This window comes from Mastomys coucha, unplaced genomic scaffold (assembly GCF_008632895.1).
Source record: "Mastomys coucha isolate ucsf_1 unplaced genomic scaffold, UCSF_Mcou_1 pScaffold23, whole genome shotgun sequence".
NCBI lineage: Eukaryota > Metazoa > Chordata > Mammalia > Rodentia > Muridae > Mastomys > Mastomys coucha.
Window position 1 is genome coordinate 2,267,514 of NW_022196906.1, and position 20,400 is coordinate 2,287,913.

Sequence of the window (20,400 nt, forward strand, 5' to 3'; positions counted from 1 at the left end):
CTAAGTCCAATTTCCTGAGGAATCACCAAACTGATTTCCAGAGTGGTTGTACCAGCTTGCAGTCCCACCAACAATGAAGAAATGTTCCTCTTTCTCCACAACCTCTCCAGCATCTGCTGTCTCCTGAGTTTTTGATCTTAGCCATTCTGACTGGTGTGAGGTAGAATCTCAGGGCTGTTTTGATTTGCATTTCCCTGATGACTAAGGATGTTGAACATTTCCTTCAGTACTTCTCAGCCATTCAGTATTCTTCAGTTGAGAATTTTTTGTTTAGCTCAGTACCGCATTTTTAATAGGGTTATTTGGTTCTCTGGGGCCTAACTTCTTGGGTTCTTTGTATATTTTGGATATTAGCCCTCTCTCAGATATAGGATTGGTAAAGATCTTTTCCCAATCTGTGGGTTGCTGTTTTGTCCTATTGACAGTGTCCTTTGCTTTACAGAAGCTTTGTAATTTTATGAGGTCCCATTTGTCAATTCTTGATCTTAGAGCATAAGTTGTTGGTGTTCTTTTCAGGAAATTTTCCCCTGTGCCCATGTGCTCAAGGCTCTTCCCATTTTCTTTTATATTAGTTTCAGTGTTGAGAAAGAAATTAGGGAAACAACACCCTTGACAAGTGTTACATATAATAATATAATATAAAGTACCTTGGTGCAACTCTAACTAAGCAAGTAAAAGATCTGTATGAGAAGAACTTCAAGTCTCTGAAGAAGTAAATAGAAGAACTCAGAAGATGGAAAGATCTCCCATGCTCATGGATTGACAGGATTAATATAGTAAAAATGGCCATCTTCTGAAAGCAATCTACAGATTCAATGCAACCCCCATTAAAATTCCGACTCAATTCTTCACAGAGTTGGAAAGAGCAATTTGCAAATTCATCTGGAATAACAAAAAATCCTAGGAAAGTGAAAACTATTCTCAACAATTAAAATAACCTCTGGTTGAATCACCATCCTTGACCTTAAGCTTTATTGCAGAGCAATAGTGATAAAAACTGCATGGTATTGGTACAGTGACAGGCAGGTGGATCAATGGAATAGAATTGAAGACCCAGAAATGAACCTACACACCTATCTATGGTCACTTGATCTTTGACAAAGGAGCTAAAACCATCCAGTGGAAAAAAGACAGCATTTCAACAAATGGTGCTGGCTCAACTGGCAGTTAGCATGTAAAAGAATGCAAATTGATCCATTCCTATCTCCTTGTACAAAGCTCAAGTTCAAGTGGATCAAGGGCCTCCACATAAAACCAGATACACTGAAACTAATAGAATAGATTTGTTTTTGAGTGGCCTTTAAAGAGAACTTGGAATGGAAATGGATGCCTTATTGTGATGTGATGTGATGATGTGATGTGATGTGATGTGATATGATGTGATGTGATGTGATGTGTGGTCTCTGGCCTACTGGCTCTGTCAGGCATCTCCAGTACTGGAGATGTACTCCACAAAACAGTAACCCTGTCTGATCTTTGTACATTTTCCCAACTGAAATCATAAATTGCATAGAAGGAAAATGTGAAATAGGAGCAAAGGAGAATGCAAATCCTATATGTGTACAGCCCATAGTTCACCATAACGTAACTCTCATCTCCAGCACAGTGTGCTCCTTAAGAAGCAAATGGCTGACAAACAAGCAAATGAAAAGCAAGCAATGTATGGTGATGGGAAGATTGGGGAGGGAGGTTGGAAAGGGGCAAGGGTAGTTAAGTTTAGCAAAACCGTAAACACTTAAGGACTGCAGTCATCCATTATACACTGAGAATACAAGTGAGAGTCTGCTAGCGAGGGGAGAGGATGAGAGGGGAGGGGGAGGGAAGGGGAGGGGAGAGAGGAAAAGAGGTGAGACAAATGGAGGGAAGGAGATAATAGTGGAAGAGTGAAGAAGGGAGAAGAGGAGAAGCAAATTAAAGTAAAGCATAAGCCAAGAATCTTGGATGATGTTTTTCAACTTGAGATCATCTGCTAATTTGGTTCTAAAGGCAAAAGAAAAATTCCAACAAAAAGAAAAGATATGAGATAAAATCAGGACATTCTATTTCAGTAAATCATAACAATATATGAGTCTTTATAGAAAAAGCTATTATAGGCCCATCATCATTTAATATATGTGGTGACAGATAGTGTGGACTACACATGCATACATTTTCCTTTCCTCATCTCACAGTATTCAGCTTTGGCTTCTGGAAGTTCTTTGTACAACTTGGACTTTTTTACCAAGTTAGTTCACTTCTAACCAAGCCACAAACATTACAGCTTCTGAAAAATAGTTAAATTTTCCAAAGTGGAAAAAAAATGCCCTAGTTTTCTCTTTTGCCAAGGCAGGAAGCATTTCCTGGAGATTAATCACCATTTGCCTTGCAAAATTAAGAAGATTCAAAGAACTTAGTAAAGAAGATTGTATCACCCTACTCTGATTTTTAATTTTTGGAAGTGGTCCCATTTGGGTGGAAGCAATTATGAGTCAGTTTGCGCGGGTGACTCTACAAACACTACCATTCTATAAAAGTTGGGCTTGAGAAGGTGGACCTAGAAGGAGGCAGCAGAGAACCCACTGAAGGTCGTGTGGAGCTGTGGGAAGCCAATGAAAATGAAGGGTCTCCCGGTCCTGCTGTGGCTGTGCATGGCTGTGTGCTCGTCCTACCCATTGCATGACAGTGCAAGAGATGATGATGCTGGCATGGAGCTTCTGCAGGTAAGGGGTGAAAATGGCCTCCGGGCTTTTGGCAGGAGCTTTACATTCCATGGACTGGTTTTGATTGCCTGTGTAAATGTGGTTGGGCAATGGAGGAGAGTTAGAAGTTATTGGATCTCAATATCACATTTTATGTAAGAAGAAAGTCCATGAATATTGGGTGATTTTTCAAGATCATACAGCATGGTAACAGTAGCAACATTGGTGCAGGAGACACATGAATGGCAAGGGAAGGGCACATGAACCATGTCTTGCTTTGGTCCAGTGTCATTTAGTAAAATACTTGTACTGTTAGTACAAGAGTGGAGTGTCTACTTTTTTACCTAGAAAACTAAATCCTTATGAAAATCGGAAAATTGAAGAAATTAAATAAAATTACCCCAAACAGACAAATAGTCACACAAATGCTTATTTGTTTGTTTTGCTTTTCTCTGCATTAAATACTTGTGAATTTTCCCCTTGATGTCATTGCTTTAGTGGCAAACCAAAACAATAGAGATGTGTTTCAAAATAAAATACAGAAACAGCTATTACTGACAAAGTAAATGAAGTATTATACTTAGGATTTCAGTAAATTAGAGAAATAGGTCAAAGAGACTGAGAAAAGTGACTGTCAGGTTCGGTTGTCCGAGCCTGTAAACCCAGGGCTCAGAAGGCAGACACAGAAGGGCCGTGAGTTTAAGAAACTTCTTTGCTAGATAATGAGATCCTGTCTGAATGAAGGAAGGAAAGAAGGAAGGAAGGGGAAGGAAGGAAGGAAGGAAAGAAGAAAGGAAGGAAGGAAGAGTATATGACTGTAAAAGTTTACTATAAATAACAATAGCTAAAAAAAATCAGAATTGTAACTTAAAAGATATTTATTCCATTAGAAATACCTAGAAAACTACTATGGCCTTGCAAAAGATGTGAAGCAATTTACTAAGAAAAAGGACAGTAGCCCTGTTGTCAAAAAAATTCAAGAAATGCAGAAGTTCCTCGGGCTGGAGATGACAGGGAAGCTGGACTCTAACACTATGGAGCTGATGCACAAGCCCAGGTGTGGCGTTCCCGATGTTGGTGGCTTCACTACCTTTCCAGGTTCACCAAAATGGAGGAAAACCCACATCACCTACAGGTAACAGCTCCAGAGTTTTCACACAGCATTAAAAATGTGTCGGGAGCATCCCAGAGGCAGCTGTTACCTCTTTGATTTCTCTCATCCAGGATTGTGAATTATACACCGGATTTGCCAAGAGAGAGTGTGGATTCTGCCATTGAGAAAGCTTTGAAGGTCTGGGAGGAGGTGACCCCACTCACCTTCTCCAGGATCTCTGAAGGAGAGGCTGACATAATGATCTCCTTTGCAGTTGGAGGTAAAAGCCAAGATCTGCCTGAAATATTCATGGCCAGGGAGTATTTTACTAAAAAATCACCAATTATACATGCTTTTTTTAAGAACATGGAGACTTTGTCCCTTTTGATGGGCCTGGAACAGTCTTGGCTCATGCCTATGCACCTGGACCAGGGATTAATGGAGATGCTCACTTTGACGATGATGAACGATGGACAGAGGATGTCACTGGTGAGTGTTGCAGTTCACACCATGACTTAGCTTCATTTCTTTTCATATTTAGGGATGTCTTCATAACCAGCAGTACTAATGATAGAGTGTGTTCTGGATTCCAATGAAATACTTTGTTTTAATCATTGCTGAATGCAGATGCTTAGCTAGCAACATAAAATATATCACTAAATGTTTGACCTGTCCAACTTCGATGAGATAGTTTTTGTTTCATTATTATATTTTTTTCTCTATGTTTTATTGTTAGAAGCTTGTTCTTTTTTAATGGGAGACAGAGAGGGAGTAGATCTGGATGGGAGGTGAGGTGGGAAGGAACTGGGAGGAATAGAGGGAGGGGAAACTATTCAGAATATATTGTCCAAACAAACAACCTATTTTCAATATAATAGAAAAAAATAAAACAAAAGGGAAAAATCATTAAATTTTTAACAGTTATGGATCTTGTATTAACTATGGCCATGATTACTAAAATCTACAATGATATCAAGTTGTAGATATTCAAGTAATACAATAGGGAAATAATACTCATTGACTCTTGTAATTTTCAATCCAGGAGCCAAAATTAAATTCAGAAACCAGAAGGGGTTTTTTTGTTTGGTTAGTTTTTTTTTGTTGTTGTTGTTGGTGGTGGTGGTCTGATTGAGCTCATATTTTTGTGACTTCTATGTTAAGATGAATTTTTATCAGATTCTGAAAGAAAAGAACTAGCCCTGAAGTGCAAAGACCAACTATGTAAATGGAAAGGGTGATAAATTAGTTCAGAATTTAAGGGACTGACTTTCAAAGTTTTCAAAACCATAGCTAAAATAAATTGTATTATTTTGGGGACTGAACTGGGATTCAAAAAGAAATTATAAACTGATATCCATAGAAAATACAAATCTAACTTTTACACTGAATAAAATTTGTGGTTTTATAGTATTAGCAATTTTTTCAGAGGACTTTATTGCAGATACTCAAATGAGAACACCCTCAGGTCTACAATATTCACATGTAACATTTGCAAAAACTATGCCAATCATGACTGTCCCACACCTCCCAATGTCAGCACTAAGAGGTTTATTTCAAGTAATTATATGAGAAGAATGTGCATACAGTCCATGTCCAAGATGTCATTTGTAACACTTAGGCATGTCATGCTTTAAACTAATTTTACAAAACCTATGACATCTCTCTCATTAGTCATCTTTTTGGACTTGATATATAATAGGATGATGAGGCTGGAAAGTGGTGTAGCAAGAGCCAACAGAAAGCACAGAATTATGGTTACTCACGGGTTTTTGAATTGAGATAAATACCCTGTGATTAGTTGGCTGATACTGAAATTGTCAAGTGCTAGCTACATACTAGAGCAGTGTTAAGCTTTTCAGAGACAAAGGATATGCTAAACAATAAGTAATAATCTCCATTGAATTTCTGACAACAATAAGCAAGAACTGGTATTCAGACATTCTTGAAGCCAAAGAGAACTCTTGGGTGTGTCTGGATACTTTAGACTTATCTCAAGTATGAATTGTTAAATACACTTGCTTCTCTACTGAGTGTATGATCACTATTCAACGAAACAGCAAACAGGGTGAATAAAAGCTGTACAATGCCCAGCTGGCCTATATGATATACACGTAGATAAGGAATACAAAACTTATTATGCATGATTTCTTCAATAGGTACCAACCTATTCCTGGTTGCTGCTCATGAACTTGGCCATTCCCTGGGTCTCTTTCACTCAGCCAAAGCTGAAGCTTTGATGTACCCAGTCTACAAGTCCTCCACAGACCTGTCCCGTTTCCATCTCTCTCAAGATGATGTGGATGGTATCCAGTCCCTCTATGGTGAGAGAAACTGGAAAAAGGAGACCTTGTGGCTTTGCCCACATGAGTATCAATGATTAAATTCAGAGTTACTGAGGGCACTTGGGAAGCATGGATTTGACAGGCAGGCCACACTTCTTCTAATGTTGCCCCCTTTAATTTGTTCCCTTTAGGAACTCCCACAGCATCCCCTGATGTCCTCGCGGTACCCACCACATCTAACCCTCTGGAACCTGAGGCATCACCAATGTGCAGCTCTACTTTGTCCTTTGACGCAGTCAGCACCCTGCGGGGAGAAGTCTTGTTTTTTAAAGACAGGTCAGACCAAAGAGCTCTGAATCACTATTTTTGAGGAAAAAAAAAATTCTTGGAAAGGACAACAACTAGGAAATTGATAGATATATTTTAACATTTTTAAAAACAAATTCTGGAGCTTGGCATCTTTGGGATCTGGCATTGGCCTCTCTGTGTGTTCCTAAAACGGGCAAGTTCATTTTTGAGGGCCTGTATCCTAATTTAATTCTCGTCCCAAATGCTCTCCTAGGCCAGGTTACTTTTTTAGAGGGTAGAAGTAATCTTTATAGTCAGAGTTTTCTCTTTACTTTCTTTCCAAATGGTACTGTGAGAAGCATTGGGTTTTATCAGCGAGCTCGCTTGCTCCTGGGTAACTATGCCTGTGAGGAAGCATTCATTCTGCATGAAAGGGAGCTGAGTAGTTTACCCTCCTAGCCCTCTGTATATGAACAGTAAATATTCTGAGATGCCAGGCCTTTCTAAGAGGCCCAGCATGGCCTGGAAATTGTCAGCTCATACCTCTTCCCAAAACTCATGGCACCACACCCTACTTCAAGACCTCTTGTGCATCCCTCTAGATTGTTCTGTGAGTGTTTATACATCACACTCCTGCATGTATGCACACGGGTGTGCACGTGACATACACACACACACTCAGTCTTTTGGGGGAAATATTGATGATATATACTGTTTCACGTGTATTACGTGTAGTTAGAGCTTATGTGAACTAATTAACTGACACAGTGAGAACTTTGCTCTCACAGATTCCCTCCATGACAGGAGGTGTGCCGGAGCCTTCCTTTGGAGGAGAGGCGGAGGAGGAGAGGGAGAAGGAAAGGGGGATTTCCCAGTAACAACATTCCTAAATTTTGCACCTCCAACCCTGAGGATAAGAAAATGAAGGGACTATGAGTGACTTTGGAATTTGGGCAGAGGTTCTAATGTTAAAGAGAACAGCTGCTTTTCAATTGTCACTTTTTTAACATCTGCTTTTAGGCATTTTTGGCGCAAATCTCTCAGGACCCCTGAGCCTGGCTTTTATTTGATCTCTTCATTTTGGCCGTCCCTTCCTTCCAACATGGATGCTGCATATGAGGTTACTAACAGAGATATTGTTTTCATTTTTAAAGGTAATTATTCCATAATATTACTCTGACTTAGTGAAACAAGCCTCTGGCAGGAAAGTAAACAGTACTTGTCTCCACTATGTCAAATCCTGTGTAATTTAAAAATAGCCTAAGAGAATTAAACAAATACAAAAAACCAACATGTTTATAATTTACAGATAAAAAAAATTTACTTGGGGAAAGACATTGTCTGAATTGAAAATTCCCTCATTTGATCTTTGCTCATTGTTTCCATGTGAACATTTTTTGTTGCGTGCACACCACAGACCTAAGGACTAAATCTAAAACCTGGAAACTCCCTCTTCAATACTAAAGCAAAGGTGCTAAGAATGTGTTTCCAGAACCACAAACCATACTTCCTAGACTTTTTTTTTTTAACATGATTGGTGTTTCTGTTGTGTTTTGTTTTTATGTAGGAAATCAGTTCTGGGCTATCCGAGGGCACGAAGAACTAGCAGGTTATCCTAAGAGCATTCACACTCTGGGTCTCCCTGCAACCTTGCAGAAGATTGATGCTGCCATTTCTATTAAGGAGAAAAAGAAGACCTACTTCTTTGTAGAGGACAAATACTGGAGGTGGGCTGCTGTGAGGACGTTTTACTTTAGAGAGAGGAGAATCACTTTCTCCCTCCCTCGGAGGAAACAGTTTTACCTCACCACCGCCACCCCGCCCCTGGAGGCTCACTGCCCTTCTCTCTCTCAAGGGCTTTCAACGCTCTCTCAAAGGCAGTTCAGCGCCCCAGTTAGAGCCTCACCTCCCCACCCCTGCCCATCCCATCCCATTCCCCAGCCCCTATTCTTCCTCCCCACCTTCTGAGAGACCCTCTTGTCTCCTTTATCTGTTCAACCCGCAAGTACACTTCAAGCTCTGGCTTAAGTCCAGCTGGCCTTTACTTCCTCACTGAGAGCCCAAGTCTCAGCCCAAGGTCCTTTCCCAGAGTCCCAGAGTTCTCCTTATCTCCCCATGCCTGGGTCTTATCTTCCTCCCAAGAACTCCAGCTGAGCTCATATTTTGTTGACCTCTGCCTGCACAGAGAGGAGACACTACAGCAGACCTGTTTCATGCCTCCACTCTGGACTCCTTCCTTACAAGATTACTGGTTCCTAGGCCATTAGTCTAGCTGTTGAGACAGACCATCCAGTGTACAGCCCATGAGTCAAAACCACACTTACAGTATTTTGCTTCTTGTTCAGTCTCTTTTGCTGTGGTGGCTTTCGTTAAAAATAGTCAATACACAGGATAGGAAAAGAAGATATAGACAGCCTACTTATGATGGTGAAATGGAAAGTATATTTTATTTTTAAAACTTGTTTTATTATTTGTGAATATGAGTATTTTCTCTCTCTCTCACTCTGCGTGTCTGTCTCTCTCTGTGTGTGTGTGGGTGTGTGTGCATCACATGCTTACAGTGCCTTTAGAGGCAGAAATGTGCATAGAGTTCCTCAGGAAGAGCAGCTACAGACGGTTGGGAGCTATCATGTGGGTTCTAGGAACCTAATCTGGGACCTTCATAAAAGCAGCTAGTACTCTTTACAACGGAGCCATTACTGCAGCCACAAATATCCCATTTCTATTTATGAGGATATTTCTGTGTGAGAGTCTCTGCATGCTCATGCACATGCCCACAGAGGCTAGAAGAGAGATCCATCAGTTCCTCTGACACTGGAGTTCCAGGCAGCTATAGGTCAGCTGCATTTGTACAGGAAGATGAACTCCAGTTATGGGAAAACAACAGCAAAAGTGCTCTTAACCACTAAGGCATCACTAGCCACAGGAATTGTATTTCTGATCAGTAACTCAGTCCACACATGTGTGTGCACTGATATGCTCACATACATAAACATGTACATGCTTATCGATTCATATGATCATGCCCTTGTGGCTGAAAAAAGATGACGATTCTCTAATCCAGGCTTAAGAAAAACGGTAACAAACAGTATTCCTGTAGCAGGCTGTTGTCCCAGTTCTTCCTGGAGCTATGTTTTTAAGATTAAATTAAAGGCAGGTTTATTGGGAAGCTGCTCAGGATGCCGGCTAGTTCACTGGCTCCGGGGACAGAGGCCAGGGAAGTTGCCAAGGGGAAAGTGGGGAGGAGAGGGAGAGAGAAAGAGAGAATGGGTAGACATGCACAGAAGGAAGAGAAGAAGCACAGCTATGGTTTTTAAAAGCTGAACTTTAGCTTATTAAAAACACATGGTGCTAAGTAAGCTTGACATTTCTGTGCAGAACCTGGAGAGGTTACTAGAGTTGCTCACAAATGTGGGGAGCACACCCTCCATGCTTGGCTGAGGTGTACTTCTGTCATTTTGTGCAGATTTGATGAGAAGAAACAATCCATGGAGCCAGGATTTCCCAGGAAAATAGCTGAGGACTTTCCAGGCGTTGACTCAAAGGTGGATGCTGTCTTTGAAGCGTTTGGTAAGAGCACACTTACCCTGTTGGCAATGGGACTCTTGAAATGCTCTGTGGTATGAGAGGACAGAAGAGAATTAAATAACTTTAATAACACAGTTTAAAAAAAACTCAGTATTCTCCTTCTTCCCCAAAATTTCAACTCCTTTGCTTTTGTGGCAATTGCGGCTCTCCTCAGGTGAGCTGCTTTGACTCACGAAGGTGATTAACAATAATGCCTCTATCTTATGCACAAGTGGAAGACCAAAGTGCCGGCAAGTCATTGCCTCACTTTATGAGCCTTTTGTTTTGTTTTATTTTGTTTGAGACAGGGTTTCTCTGTGAGCCCTGGCTGTCCTGGAACTCACTCTGTAGACCAGGCTGGCCTGGAACTCAGAAATCCACCTGCCTCTGCCTCCCAAGCTGGGATTAAAGGCATGTGCCCAGCTTTGTGAGCCTTTCTTGATCCATGTTCTTCCAAAGCTCCTATCAGTGATGGGGCCCCGGGTAAGGCTGATGGGCCTTCTCTACCCAACCTGTTCACCCAACTCACTCTCAGACTTTGTCTTTCTTGACTCCTTTAATGACAGACAACATTGATTTCTTGTAAACACTCACCTTTCCATTCACTAAAGCTTAAAAGATGGGTTTCCTATGAAACAGTAAGCAAATAAAAGCTGGTGGTCTCTACTGGCCGTGCAGGCTACACGTGCAGATCGGGAAAGGGTGTGGGGACTAATTTTCCCTAGGGCCAGGAATAGCCTTGGGCCAGAACGTGGCACAGGAAGGAGGAGGGGTTAGAAAGAAAGGAAATAGATCATAGATTCAAACCAGAAGGAATTTTCTTCCTGAATAGAAAGCAGAAAGGCAGGAGGTCTTCCTCCTGCCCTAAAGGCAGGAGGTCTCCCTCCTGACCTACCACAGTACAGTGGGACAAGTATTTCCTTCTACCTTCAACTCCTTCATCTCCTTTCTCAGAAAGATGCGGCTTGATTTACTTAACAGAGCTCTTGCCCAACCAAACTGTTAAAATAGTAATTTTGTTAAATGCCTGACATTCTTCCTGGCACGTAGTAAAACTATAGAGATATTCTGTTGTTTGTTGTTACTGCTGACTTCTCAGATGAGCAAGGGTTTGAACCCAGGACATGGAGCACTCTAGGCAAGTGTCACTCCACTGACTCACACCCCTGATTCTTTCTGCTTTCCACTTGCCTTTCACCGAGATTTTTTTTTTCTTTTTTAATTTCCCAAATTTCTACTTTGAAGAAAGTGACTCAAGGACTCTCTGGTCTTTAAACACAGGGTTTCTCTACTTCTTCAGTGGATCTTCACAGTTGGAGTTTGACCCAAATGCAAAGAAAGTGACCCACATATTGAAGAGCAACAGCTGGTTTAATTGTTAAAAGATATTCAAGAAAGGCATCGTGTGTTTTAACTGACATTTATAGTTCTTCATCTGAGTCTTTGTGAATGGAAGTGGTGTGCTCAGCTCGTGCTATGGCAGAACCAAGCGGGAGCTGTGGATGACACCAGTCAACCTCAAGTTGTCAAAGGGCATTCAGAAGCACTGCTTAGCTTACCCTGTGACCCAAGGAGAGGAGGGAAGGCACTCCTGAGCCACAGACTAGTGACCGTCTCTGTGTAGATGGTTTGTTTTATTTAATAAAGATGGTATGTCATTTATTTAATCATGGTAGTTTGCTTGTTGATTTCCAGAACAAGTGCTCAACAGCTTGGGCCCTGGTAGACTGAGCAATACATCACTTGAGATGCTGGGTGACTGGAAGTAGTACATTTGCTGTCTCCATGGTGAGTTTATTCATAAAATAATGGACCACTTGCTCAGCTAATGCACCATTACAAACAGGAAAAAACAAAACGCGTATTCTCCCCACCTTGACCCCTTATGTTTTCTGCAATATCCAATGGAAAAAGCTAAGGGTGAGGCTGATATTACAGGGCTGGCTTTTTTGTTTGTTTGCTTGTTTTGAGGGATGGAGTTTTTTTTTCCAGACAGGGTTTCTCTGCATAACCCTGGCTGTCCTAGAACTCACTCTGTAGACCAGGCTGGCCTATAACTCAGAAATCCACCTGCCTCTACCTCCCAAGTACTAGGATTAAAGGCATGCGCCACCACCACCCGGCACAGGGCCAGCTTTTAATAACTACAATGAATCATATATTCACAGCAAACTAGTTTGAATGCCTCATTTTACAAATGAGGGAGTCAAAGCTATCCCTTTAACTTACATATTTCTTCAGCATTGTCCCTTCCTGTCTCAACCATCAATATGGCTCAAATCTACTCCATGTATACATGAAGATATCACCTTGTACTTGGGGCATGGTTGTGCACCCCTTTAATCCTGGCACTTGAGAAACAAATTTCTGTGAGTTCAAGGCCAGCCTGATCTACATAATGAGTTCTGGAATAACCAGAGCTGTATTGTGGAACCCTGTCTAAAAGAACAAAGAAAGGAAGAAAGAAAGAAAGAAAGAAAGAAAGAAAGAAAGAAAGAAAGAAAGAAAGAGAGAAAGAAAGAAAAGGAGAGAGAGAGGAAGGAAGGAAGGAAGGAAGAGAAAGGGGGAGGAAGGAAGGAAAAGGAAGGAAGAAAGGAAGAAACAAAGAAAGAAACAAAGAAAGGAAAGAAGAAAGAAAGAAAGAAAGAAAGAAAGAAAGAAAGAAAAGAGAAAGAAAGAAAGAAAGGAAGGAAAGAGAAAGAAAGAAAGAAAGAAAGAAAGAAAGAAAGAAAGAAAGAAAGAGAGAGAGAGAGAGAAAGAAAGAAGTGGGGAGGAAGGAAAAGGAAGAAAGACAGGAAAGGAGGGAAGAAGGAAGGAAGGAAGGAGGGAGGAAGGGAGAAAAGAAGGAAGGAAAGTAAATAAGTGAATAGATGATGCATACATATATACATATATACATACATACATACATACATACATACATGCATACATACATGAAGATGAAGAAGGAGAACATACATGAAGAGGAAGAACAAGAAAAGGAAGAAGACAAAGAGGAAGAAATCATCTTGCGCTCATTTTGTATCTGTATGTTCCACAGGTGAAGTCCGTTTGCAAAGGGCAATTACAAAACAGATTTCTCATCCCTAAGCAGCACTTCAATCTCAATGCTAGCACACAGTGGCTCACAGTCACCTTTAGGTTATCCATCCACTGGAAAATAATTTATTAGTCATATTCCATGTGCCAGGCATTTTGCTAGACTAGAAGCATAGAAACCGAAAACTATGCATACAATTCCTGGCTTCATTGGGATTATTATAATTATCATTAAAATCTAGCAAAGATATACAAATAATCACAAATCTGAAGAAACAATTATAATGTTAAGGAGTTATAAAAGAAAACAAACTTTTGTGTACACTTCTAGGATGCTCTTCTTGGAACTATATACTTTCAGGGGAATATGTGAGGGCTGGGGAAACCACAGAACAGAATCTAGCTGTGGTGGAAGGTTGGTAAATGAGAAGTTCTTGATTTTAAGCACAAGAAATTTCTAATCAGCTTTGTACAGAGGACAATCAGCATTAAGAAAGCCTGTAGAATTTTCTGTGATCTGCCTTCTGCCCCCTGCACTCTGCTATCCTGATTCTGTTCTGTAGATTTTACCCAAAGGCTCCAGAATGGCTTAGTACCTATTATTCCCATAACCTTTGACCCTAAAAAGGTTTAGTACTCTGTGTTTACAGGAAGTGAGGATGTCTGAGCCCGAGGGTGGGGGAAGGAGAGCAGATGCTGGGGATTTGCTGAGGAGTTAGCAATAAACCAACAAGAGAATGGACTTACTGCAGATGAGAAGGTAAAAACCCAGCACCTCACCCATCAGTGAAACTATATAATATGTATATATAATATATAATATAAGTACTATATATATTATAGTTAAACTTCAGAGGTGCTGGAATTAAAGGTGTATACTACCATGCCCAGTTATAAGGATTTGAGGAAAGTTGATGGCTGAGACAGAGAGGGGCTGTACTTAGGGAATATATAAGTAATAGAAATAGATAGGTTTGAGTTCCTCACCTAAGAAATGAGACATTCAAACTAGATTATTTGTTATGAGTATTGAATTCATTCCTGTTATTAAAAACCAGCCCTATGGGTGTTGTTGGACTGGCTGCAGAGTTTGCACCCAAGGTCTGCTCAGGGCACTGGCCCAGACCAAAAGGGACCTGTGCCACTGGTCTGATGGAGTCCCTGCATGCCTGGATCCCTCTGGTTCCAGTTATTCCAGGTGTTGGAACAGATGTTGTGTCCTCCTCACCTCTGATCCTATGATCCTGGACATGTTAGAGTGCCTGGAAGTGGAGCTTCCTTTGGGTGTTGTGGGACTAGCTGTGGAGTTTATGTCTGCTCCATTCCCTGGCACTCTAATATGCACAGCATCATAAGATCAGAGAGGAGGAGGACACAACATCTGTCCCAACACAGGGAGTTACTGGGACGAGAGCAGGACCCAGGCACACAGAAACTCCACCAGCACAGGTTCTTTCTGGTCTGTCTGGGCCAGTCCCCTGAGCAGACCTTGGGTGCAAACTCCACAGCGACCCAGACACCCAGAGGAAGTTCCACTCCCAGGCACTCTAACATGCCCAGGATCACAGGGTCACAGGAGCTTGGTCACAACAGGATCTCAGGGTTTCAGAGACAGCTTGACTCCCAGGAGCTCTGACACACCCAGGATCTCAGGATCACAGGATCGCAGAGACAGCTTGACTCTGAGAAGTTCTGACACAACCAGGATCACAGGAAGGATGAGTTCCAGTCCAATAAAGCCAGGGCAGGTAGCACTAGAGATAACCAGATGTCGGGAAGCAAGCGTAAGAAGAACATAAGCAACAGAAACCAAGGTTACTTGGCATCATCAGAACCCAATTATCCTACCATAGCAAGTCCTGGATACACCATCACACCAGAAAAGCAAGATTCAGATCTAAAATCACTTCTCATGATGATGATAAAGGACTTTAAGAAGAATATAAATAACTCCCTTAAGAAATACAGGACAGCTAGAAGCCCTTAAAGAGGAAACACAAAAATCCCTTAAAGAATTACAGGAAAATACAATCAAACAGGCGAAGGATACGAGCAAAACCATTCAGGATCTATAATTGGAAAGAGGAACAATAACGAAATCACAAAAAGAGACAATCCTGAAGTTAGAAAACCTAGGAAAGAGATCGGGAGTCATAGATGCAAGCATCACCAACAAGAATACAAGAGTTAGAAGAGAGAATCTCAGGGACAGAAGACACATTGACACAACAGTCAAAGAAAACTGCAAAAAGCAAATAGTCCTTGACCCAAAACATCCAGGAAATCCAGGACACAATAAGAAGACCAACCCTAAGGATAATAGGTATAGAAGAGAGTGAAGATTACCAACTTAAAGGGCCAGTAAATATCTTCAACAAAATTATAGAAGAAAACTTTCCTAACCTAAAGAAAGAGATGCTCATGAACATACAAGAAGCCTACAGAATTCCAAATAGACTGGACCAGAAAAGAAATTCCTCCTGTTACATAATAATCAAAACACTAAATGTACTAAACAAAGAAAGAATTTTAAAAGCAGTAAGGGGGAAAGGTCAAGTAACATATAAAGGCAGGCCTATCAGAATTACACCAGACTTCTCACTGGAGAGTAGGAAAGCTAGAAGATCCTGGGCAGATGTCATACAGACCCTAAGGGAACACAAATGCCAGCCCAGGCTATACCCAGCAAATTACTATAGATGGAGAAATTACTATAGACCAAGAAATTCCATGGCAAACCCAAATTTACACAATTATCTTTCCACAAATCTAGTCCTTCAATGGATAATAGATGGGAAACACCAATACAAGGAGTGACACTACACCCCAGACAAAGCAAGAAAGTAATCTTTCAACAAACCCACACAAACATAATTCCACCTCTAACAACAAAAATAACAGGAAGTAACAATCACTTTACTTAATATCTCTTAATATGAAAATTAATATTACCAACATATCCTAATTGATTGAAATTCAAAAATATGAGAAATTAGAAATTTATTGGCTGTCATCCAGTGGTCTCTCTAATTTGGTAGTTAGAGAAGTAGGTCCAAAATTGTACAATCCATGTACATTTTCTGCTTGTTTGTACCTGACAGTGTCTTGCTGTGTACTACATAATGGTCTTGAAATCATGCTTTTCCTATCTCAGCCTCTCTATTAGTAGGATTGTTTATTTGATGCTCTTACACTGTACTATGGTTTTCAGAACAGCTTACATATTTCAAAATTATTTATACAGCCAAAAGAAACATAGACAATTAACTTGGGAAGTGGCTTGTAAGAAGAGAACAACAAAGAGTGAGACTGAATCCTTTGCTTAATGTTTGTAACTCTTGTATCAAGTTTGAAGAAGAGGACTTTACAAGTTACTCTTTTTCTGAGATGAATGCTTTTCAAATCATCATAGCCAATGAACCAGAATCTTGCTCTGCCTAATGTCTGTGCCACCCTCCAAGCAGAACCATTGTTCATTCAAACAGTTGGTGAATGACTTTATGGATAGACCATCTTAATACACACACCATTTTTTAAATGAATGTAACCTGTTCTCTGTGGGCTAAGAATGAAGACAATCATTCAAGTCAATTAGCTTTGACCATAGCAGGTATCCAAAAATTGTGCCTACAATTCATTCCTTGGCGCAGCAGAACTGTCAACTCTTAGCTTAGCTACTTTGGAGGTAAAATCCTTTGGTGATGCAAAGGACATTGAAGTACAGCCTTATTACAATGATCTCCAATGTTTAAAAATTGTTATTTTGGGTTTGTACCACAGTAAGAGCCAAGATTTTAAAGCTCTACTAAAAACAAAACAAATGAACAAACAAACAATAAGACTTTATCTATTTATGTTAATTTAATAACATGTTTACCATTTTTATGATTGGTATAAATATATTGTGTTGAATATAATAAAAAATAGACATTAAAAACCAAACACCCCTATAATATGTCTCTATTATAGGATATGTATGTATGTGTTTGTGTATGGATGTGTGTATTCACAAGAAAAGCCATGAGCCACTTTCTTCAAAGTAGAAATTTGGGAAAGTAAAAAAGAAAAAAATCTCGGTGAAAGGCAAGTGGTAGCAGAAATAATCAGGGGTGTGAGTCAGTGGAGTGACACTTGCCTAGAGTGCTCCATGTCCTGGGTTCAAACCCTTGCTCATCTGATAAGTCTGCAGCAACAACAACAACAGAGTGTCTCTGTAGTTTTACTACATGCTAGGAAAAATGTCAGGCATTGAACAAAACTACTATTTTAACAATTTGATTGGGCAAGAGCTCTGTTAGGTAAATCTAGTCACATCTTTCTGATAAAGGAGTTGAAGTCTAAGCAGTTAGAAATACTTTTCCCATCACACTGGGCAGGGCAGGAGGGAGACCTCGCTGCCTTTCTATTTTCAATCAGGAAAAACGTAAGGGAGACTAAACTGTAGTTTGGAAAAGAGTAGGGATGATTTCTCAGGCCAGAAGGATAGGGTCATGGCAAGAGGAAATTAAGGAAATAGCCCTAGTGTCTTCAGACACTAGTTCTCTGTTTCAAACCCAATTTCTATGCCCAGCATGTGCACATTCTTGCACTGTAGTCACAAAGACTCATGTCCCTGTCCAAATGGTTCTGCCCCTTACCTACTGTGACCTAGGGCTAGCACTTAGGCTTTGTGGGTTCAGACTGTCCTTGAAATTACAGAGATCTGCGTGCCTCCACCCCCTAAATGCTGGGATTAAAGGGCTGCAGGCCCAAGTGAGTACATTTTCAGGAACTGGCTTCAGGGTTTTGTTTAAGTAAAGGGTGGTAATTAATAAAAGTTCGAAAGCTTTTAGACTATAGCATAAATAGATGCCTGCAAGATGAGCTACTCTCTGAACCTCTTTGAGGATCACACTGTATGCAATTGTTTCCACCTTGATTCAGAGTGGTTACATTATTCTCTTTCTTAAGTGAGCTTAATAACCCTTGTTTTCTACATCCCAGGGAGACAGGAAAGGGCACTTCTCTAAAACTTCATATTCTATCTCAAGATCCAGCAACAGTACTCTTGTGAATATACTCAAAGGACTCTACATCCCACTACAGAGACTCTTGCTCAGACTTATTCATTGGTCTTTCATTTATAATATCCTGAAATTGGAAACAACTTAGATTTCCATCACAAGATGAAAGGAATAGGAAAATGTAGTACATTAATTATAGGAATGTTATTTAGCTGTTAAAAATATGAAAATCAAAGGCAAGTAGAACTAGAAAAAAGTCATCCTGAGTGAGATAACCCAGACCCCCAAAGACATGCACGCTCACTTCCATGTGCATGTTAGCTGTTAAGTCTTCCTTAGGCATGCTGTTCTCTGAATATCCACAGAGGTAAGGTAAAGAGTAAGGAACTAGTGGGGAAGGAAGGATCTCCCAAGGAAGGGAAATACACTGTAAAATTAGCGAGAAATAGGAGGATTAGACTGGAAGGGCCAGGGGAGAGGAGGGTAAGGGAGAAAATATGCAGAGGAACTGCTAACAATATGGGATTTTTGAGGGAGCATACAAAAACATACATTAGAAGTCTCTTCAAATATGTACATGTATAAAAGAAATCTACATGGGATCATCAAAGACTAAGGCAGCTAGAGCCCCACCTAGACATTACTGTCAATCAAGTGAGGCCTCCGCTGAGTACCAGGAATGGAAACCATCTAACTGCGTTGTTACCAAGTGGATCTGTGGTGGTGTAAACAGGGTGGACCCCCACAGACTTCATGTTTAAATGTTTGGCCAACTGTGAATAACCACTATCAGGAGGTGTGGCTTTGTTCAAGGAAATTCGTCACCCAGGGGATGTCACCCAGGGCTTTGAGGTCTCCCCCTCTGCTCGAGCTCTGCCCAATGTTGAAGAATCAGCTGCTTGCCTAACACACTCTCTTGGCTGCCTTCACATGGCTCCTCATGCATGTTACCATGCTTCTCACCACGGTGACGGTGGGCTAAACTTCTGAAACCATAATCCATCCCCAATTAAATGTTTGCCTAAAGCCAAACATTAAATTCTTATAAATAAGAATCGCCTTGGCCATGTAGTCCCTTCACAGCAATGAAACACTAACCGTGACAGAGCCTGATAGATATTACAAACCAACTCAGGCTATTACCAAGGTTATTGGTTGCTCACCACAATCTGATGTAAAGACCCTGTTGCTCAAGACAGCATCTACATAATTCACTGACCACAGAAAAGTTCAACTGATGCTTTCCTAGGGCCTCGACTCCTATTGACTAGTGTTCACAATACTAGAAGGTACTGTGCACACTAACAGAGGAGAAAGCTAAACACCAACTCAGCTCCAAAACCTTTGATCTACAATGTTGACCTGTCTGTATGATATGCTGGTTTAATAGTGGCACAAGTATCATAGGAGTAACCAACCACAATCTGATTGGATTTAGTGTTCACTCCATGAGAGGAGAACTCTTGCCTGACACTTCACTGTGGCCAAGAACTTGAGACTAGACAGACAATGGACCTAGGATTGAACCAAACACTACCATTCTGCTAAAGGAACACAGTAGCAAAATGACTCCTAATGACATTCTGCTATATCCATAAATCAGTGTCTCAGTCATCATCAGCGAAGCACTCTTGTTCAGGAGTCGGGAACTAATACAGAATACCACGAGTGAACAATGTGCAAAGAGTAAGGACTTTGAAACACTTAGTTCTTACTAGGATGTCTCTATCAAATCCCTCCCCTCAGGGATCAAGGAACTCTGCATGTGGAAGAGGAGGCAGAAAGGTTGTGAAAGCCCGAGGGGATGGATGACACCAAGGAAATAATGTCATCCAGACTCACGGAACTGACACAGTATGAACTCACCGAGAGACTGTGATAAAATGCACAGGGCCTGCACAGATTCGAACCAGATGGGGTCCAGTGCTGAGATGGAGAAGTAGACACAAGACCCATCACCAACAAAGAAATCACCCCCAATTGATAATTGCTCCCAAGGGAAAATTAGTTTCTCCAAGGGAACCGCACTAGATACATGAATCACACTTAAAGGCAGGCTCTTGTCCAGCAGTAGACAACCAACACAAAATTAATTCAATGGTATTTTTAGAAACTTTTTGAGGGTCTTATATTATTCTGGTTGCCCAATTTTTTAAAATTTTATTAGTCTTTTGGTTTCTGATTCTTTGTTTTTGTAGTGTGTGTGTGTGTGTGTGTGTGTGTGTGTGTGTGTGTGTGTGTGTGATGCTTGTTTGTTTTTCTGTCCTTTAGTTTGTTCATTTTCTCTTCTCCTTGTTTGTCTTTTTTGCTTGTCTGTCTGTTTTCTTAACAGACAGGGAAAGTAAGTGTGGAGTTAGAAAAAAGGGTGGGAAGGTGGGAAGAGTATGAGGGAAAAGAACCTATGTTCAGAATATATTCTATGAAAATAACCTTATTTTAAAAACAAAATA

At 40.7% G+C, this 20,400-nt stretch overlaps 2 protein-coding genes across 2 annotated transcripts in view; both read left to right on the forward strand.

Moving 5' to 3' along the window:
* The first annotated feature begins 2,512 nt into the window (after positions 1–2,512).
* LOC116072442 (stromelysin-1) lies at positions 2,513–11,572 on the forward strand. The gene is made up of 10 exons (XM_031343913.1): positions 2,513–2,699; positions 3,569–3,813; positions 3,903–4,051; positions 4,135–4,260; positions 5,928–6,092; positions 6,245–6,389; positions 7,362–7,495; positions 7,909–8,068; positions 9,808–9,911; positions 11,190–11,572. Exons 1-10 carry the CDS (start codon positions 2,589–2,591, stop codon positions 11,288–11,290), a joined length of 1,440 nt encoding a protein of 479 aa, XP_031199773.1. The 5' UTR covers positions 2,513–2,588; the 3' UTR covers positions 11,291–11,572.
* A 1,275-nt stretch (positions 11,573–12,847) lies between these two features.
* The window catches only part of LOC116072563 (interstitial collagenase A-like), a 22,633-nt gene continuing 15,080 nt past the window's right edge, over positions 12,848–20,400 (forward strand). The window contains exon 1 of the mRNA XM_031344021.1: positions 12,848–12,948. Coding sequence (XP_031199881.1) covers positions 12,848–12,948 — 101 coding nt within the window. The remainder of the gene's footprint in view (positions 12,949–20,400) is intronic.

Excerpts from the sequence above, each read along its gene's own strand:
- LOC116072442 (XM_031343913.1), top strand. The coding sequence starts at position 2,589 with ATGAAAATGAAGGGTCTCCCGGTCCTGCTGTGGCTGTGCATGGCTGTG. Across the intron at positions 6,390-7,361 it reads GTCTTGTTTTTTAAAGACAG|GCATTTTTGGCGCAAATCTC; the intron begins GTCAGACCAAAG and ends ATCTGCTTTTAG. Across the intron at positions 8,069-9,807 it reads GTAGAGGACAAATACTGGAG|ATTTGATGAGAAGAAACAAT; the intron begins GTGGGCTGCTGT and ends CATTTTGTGCAG.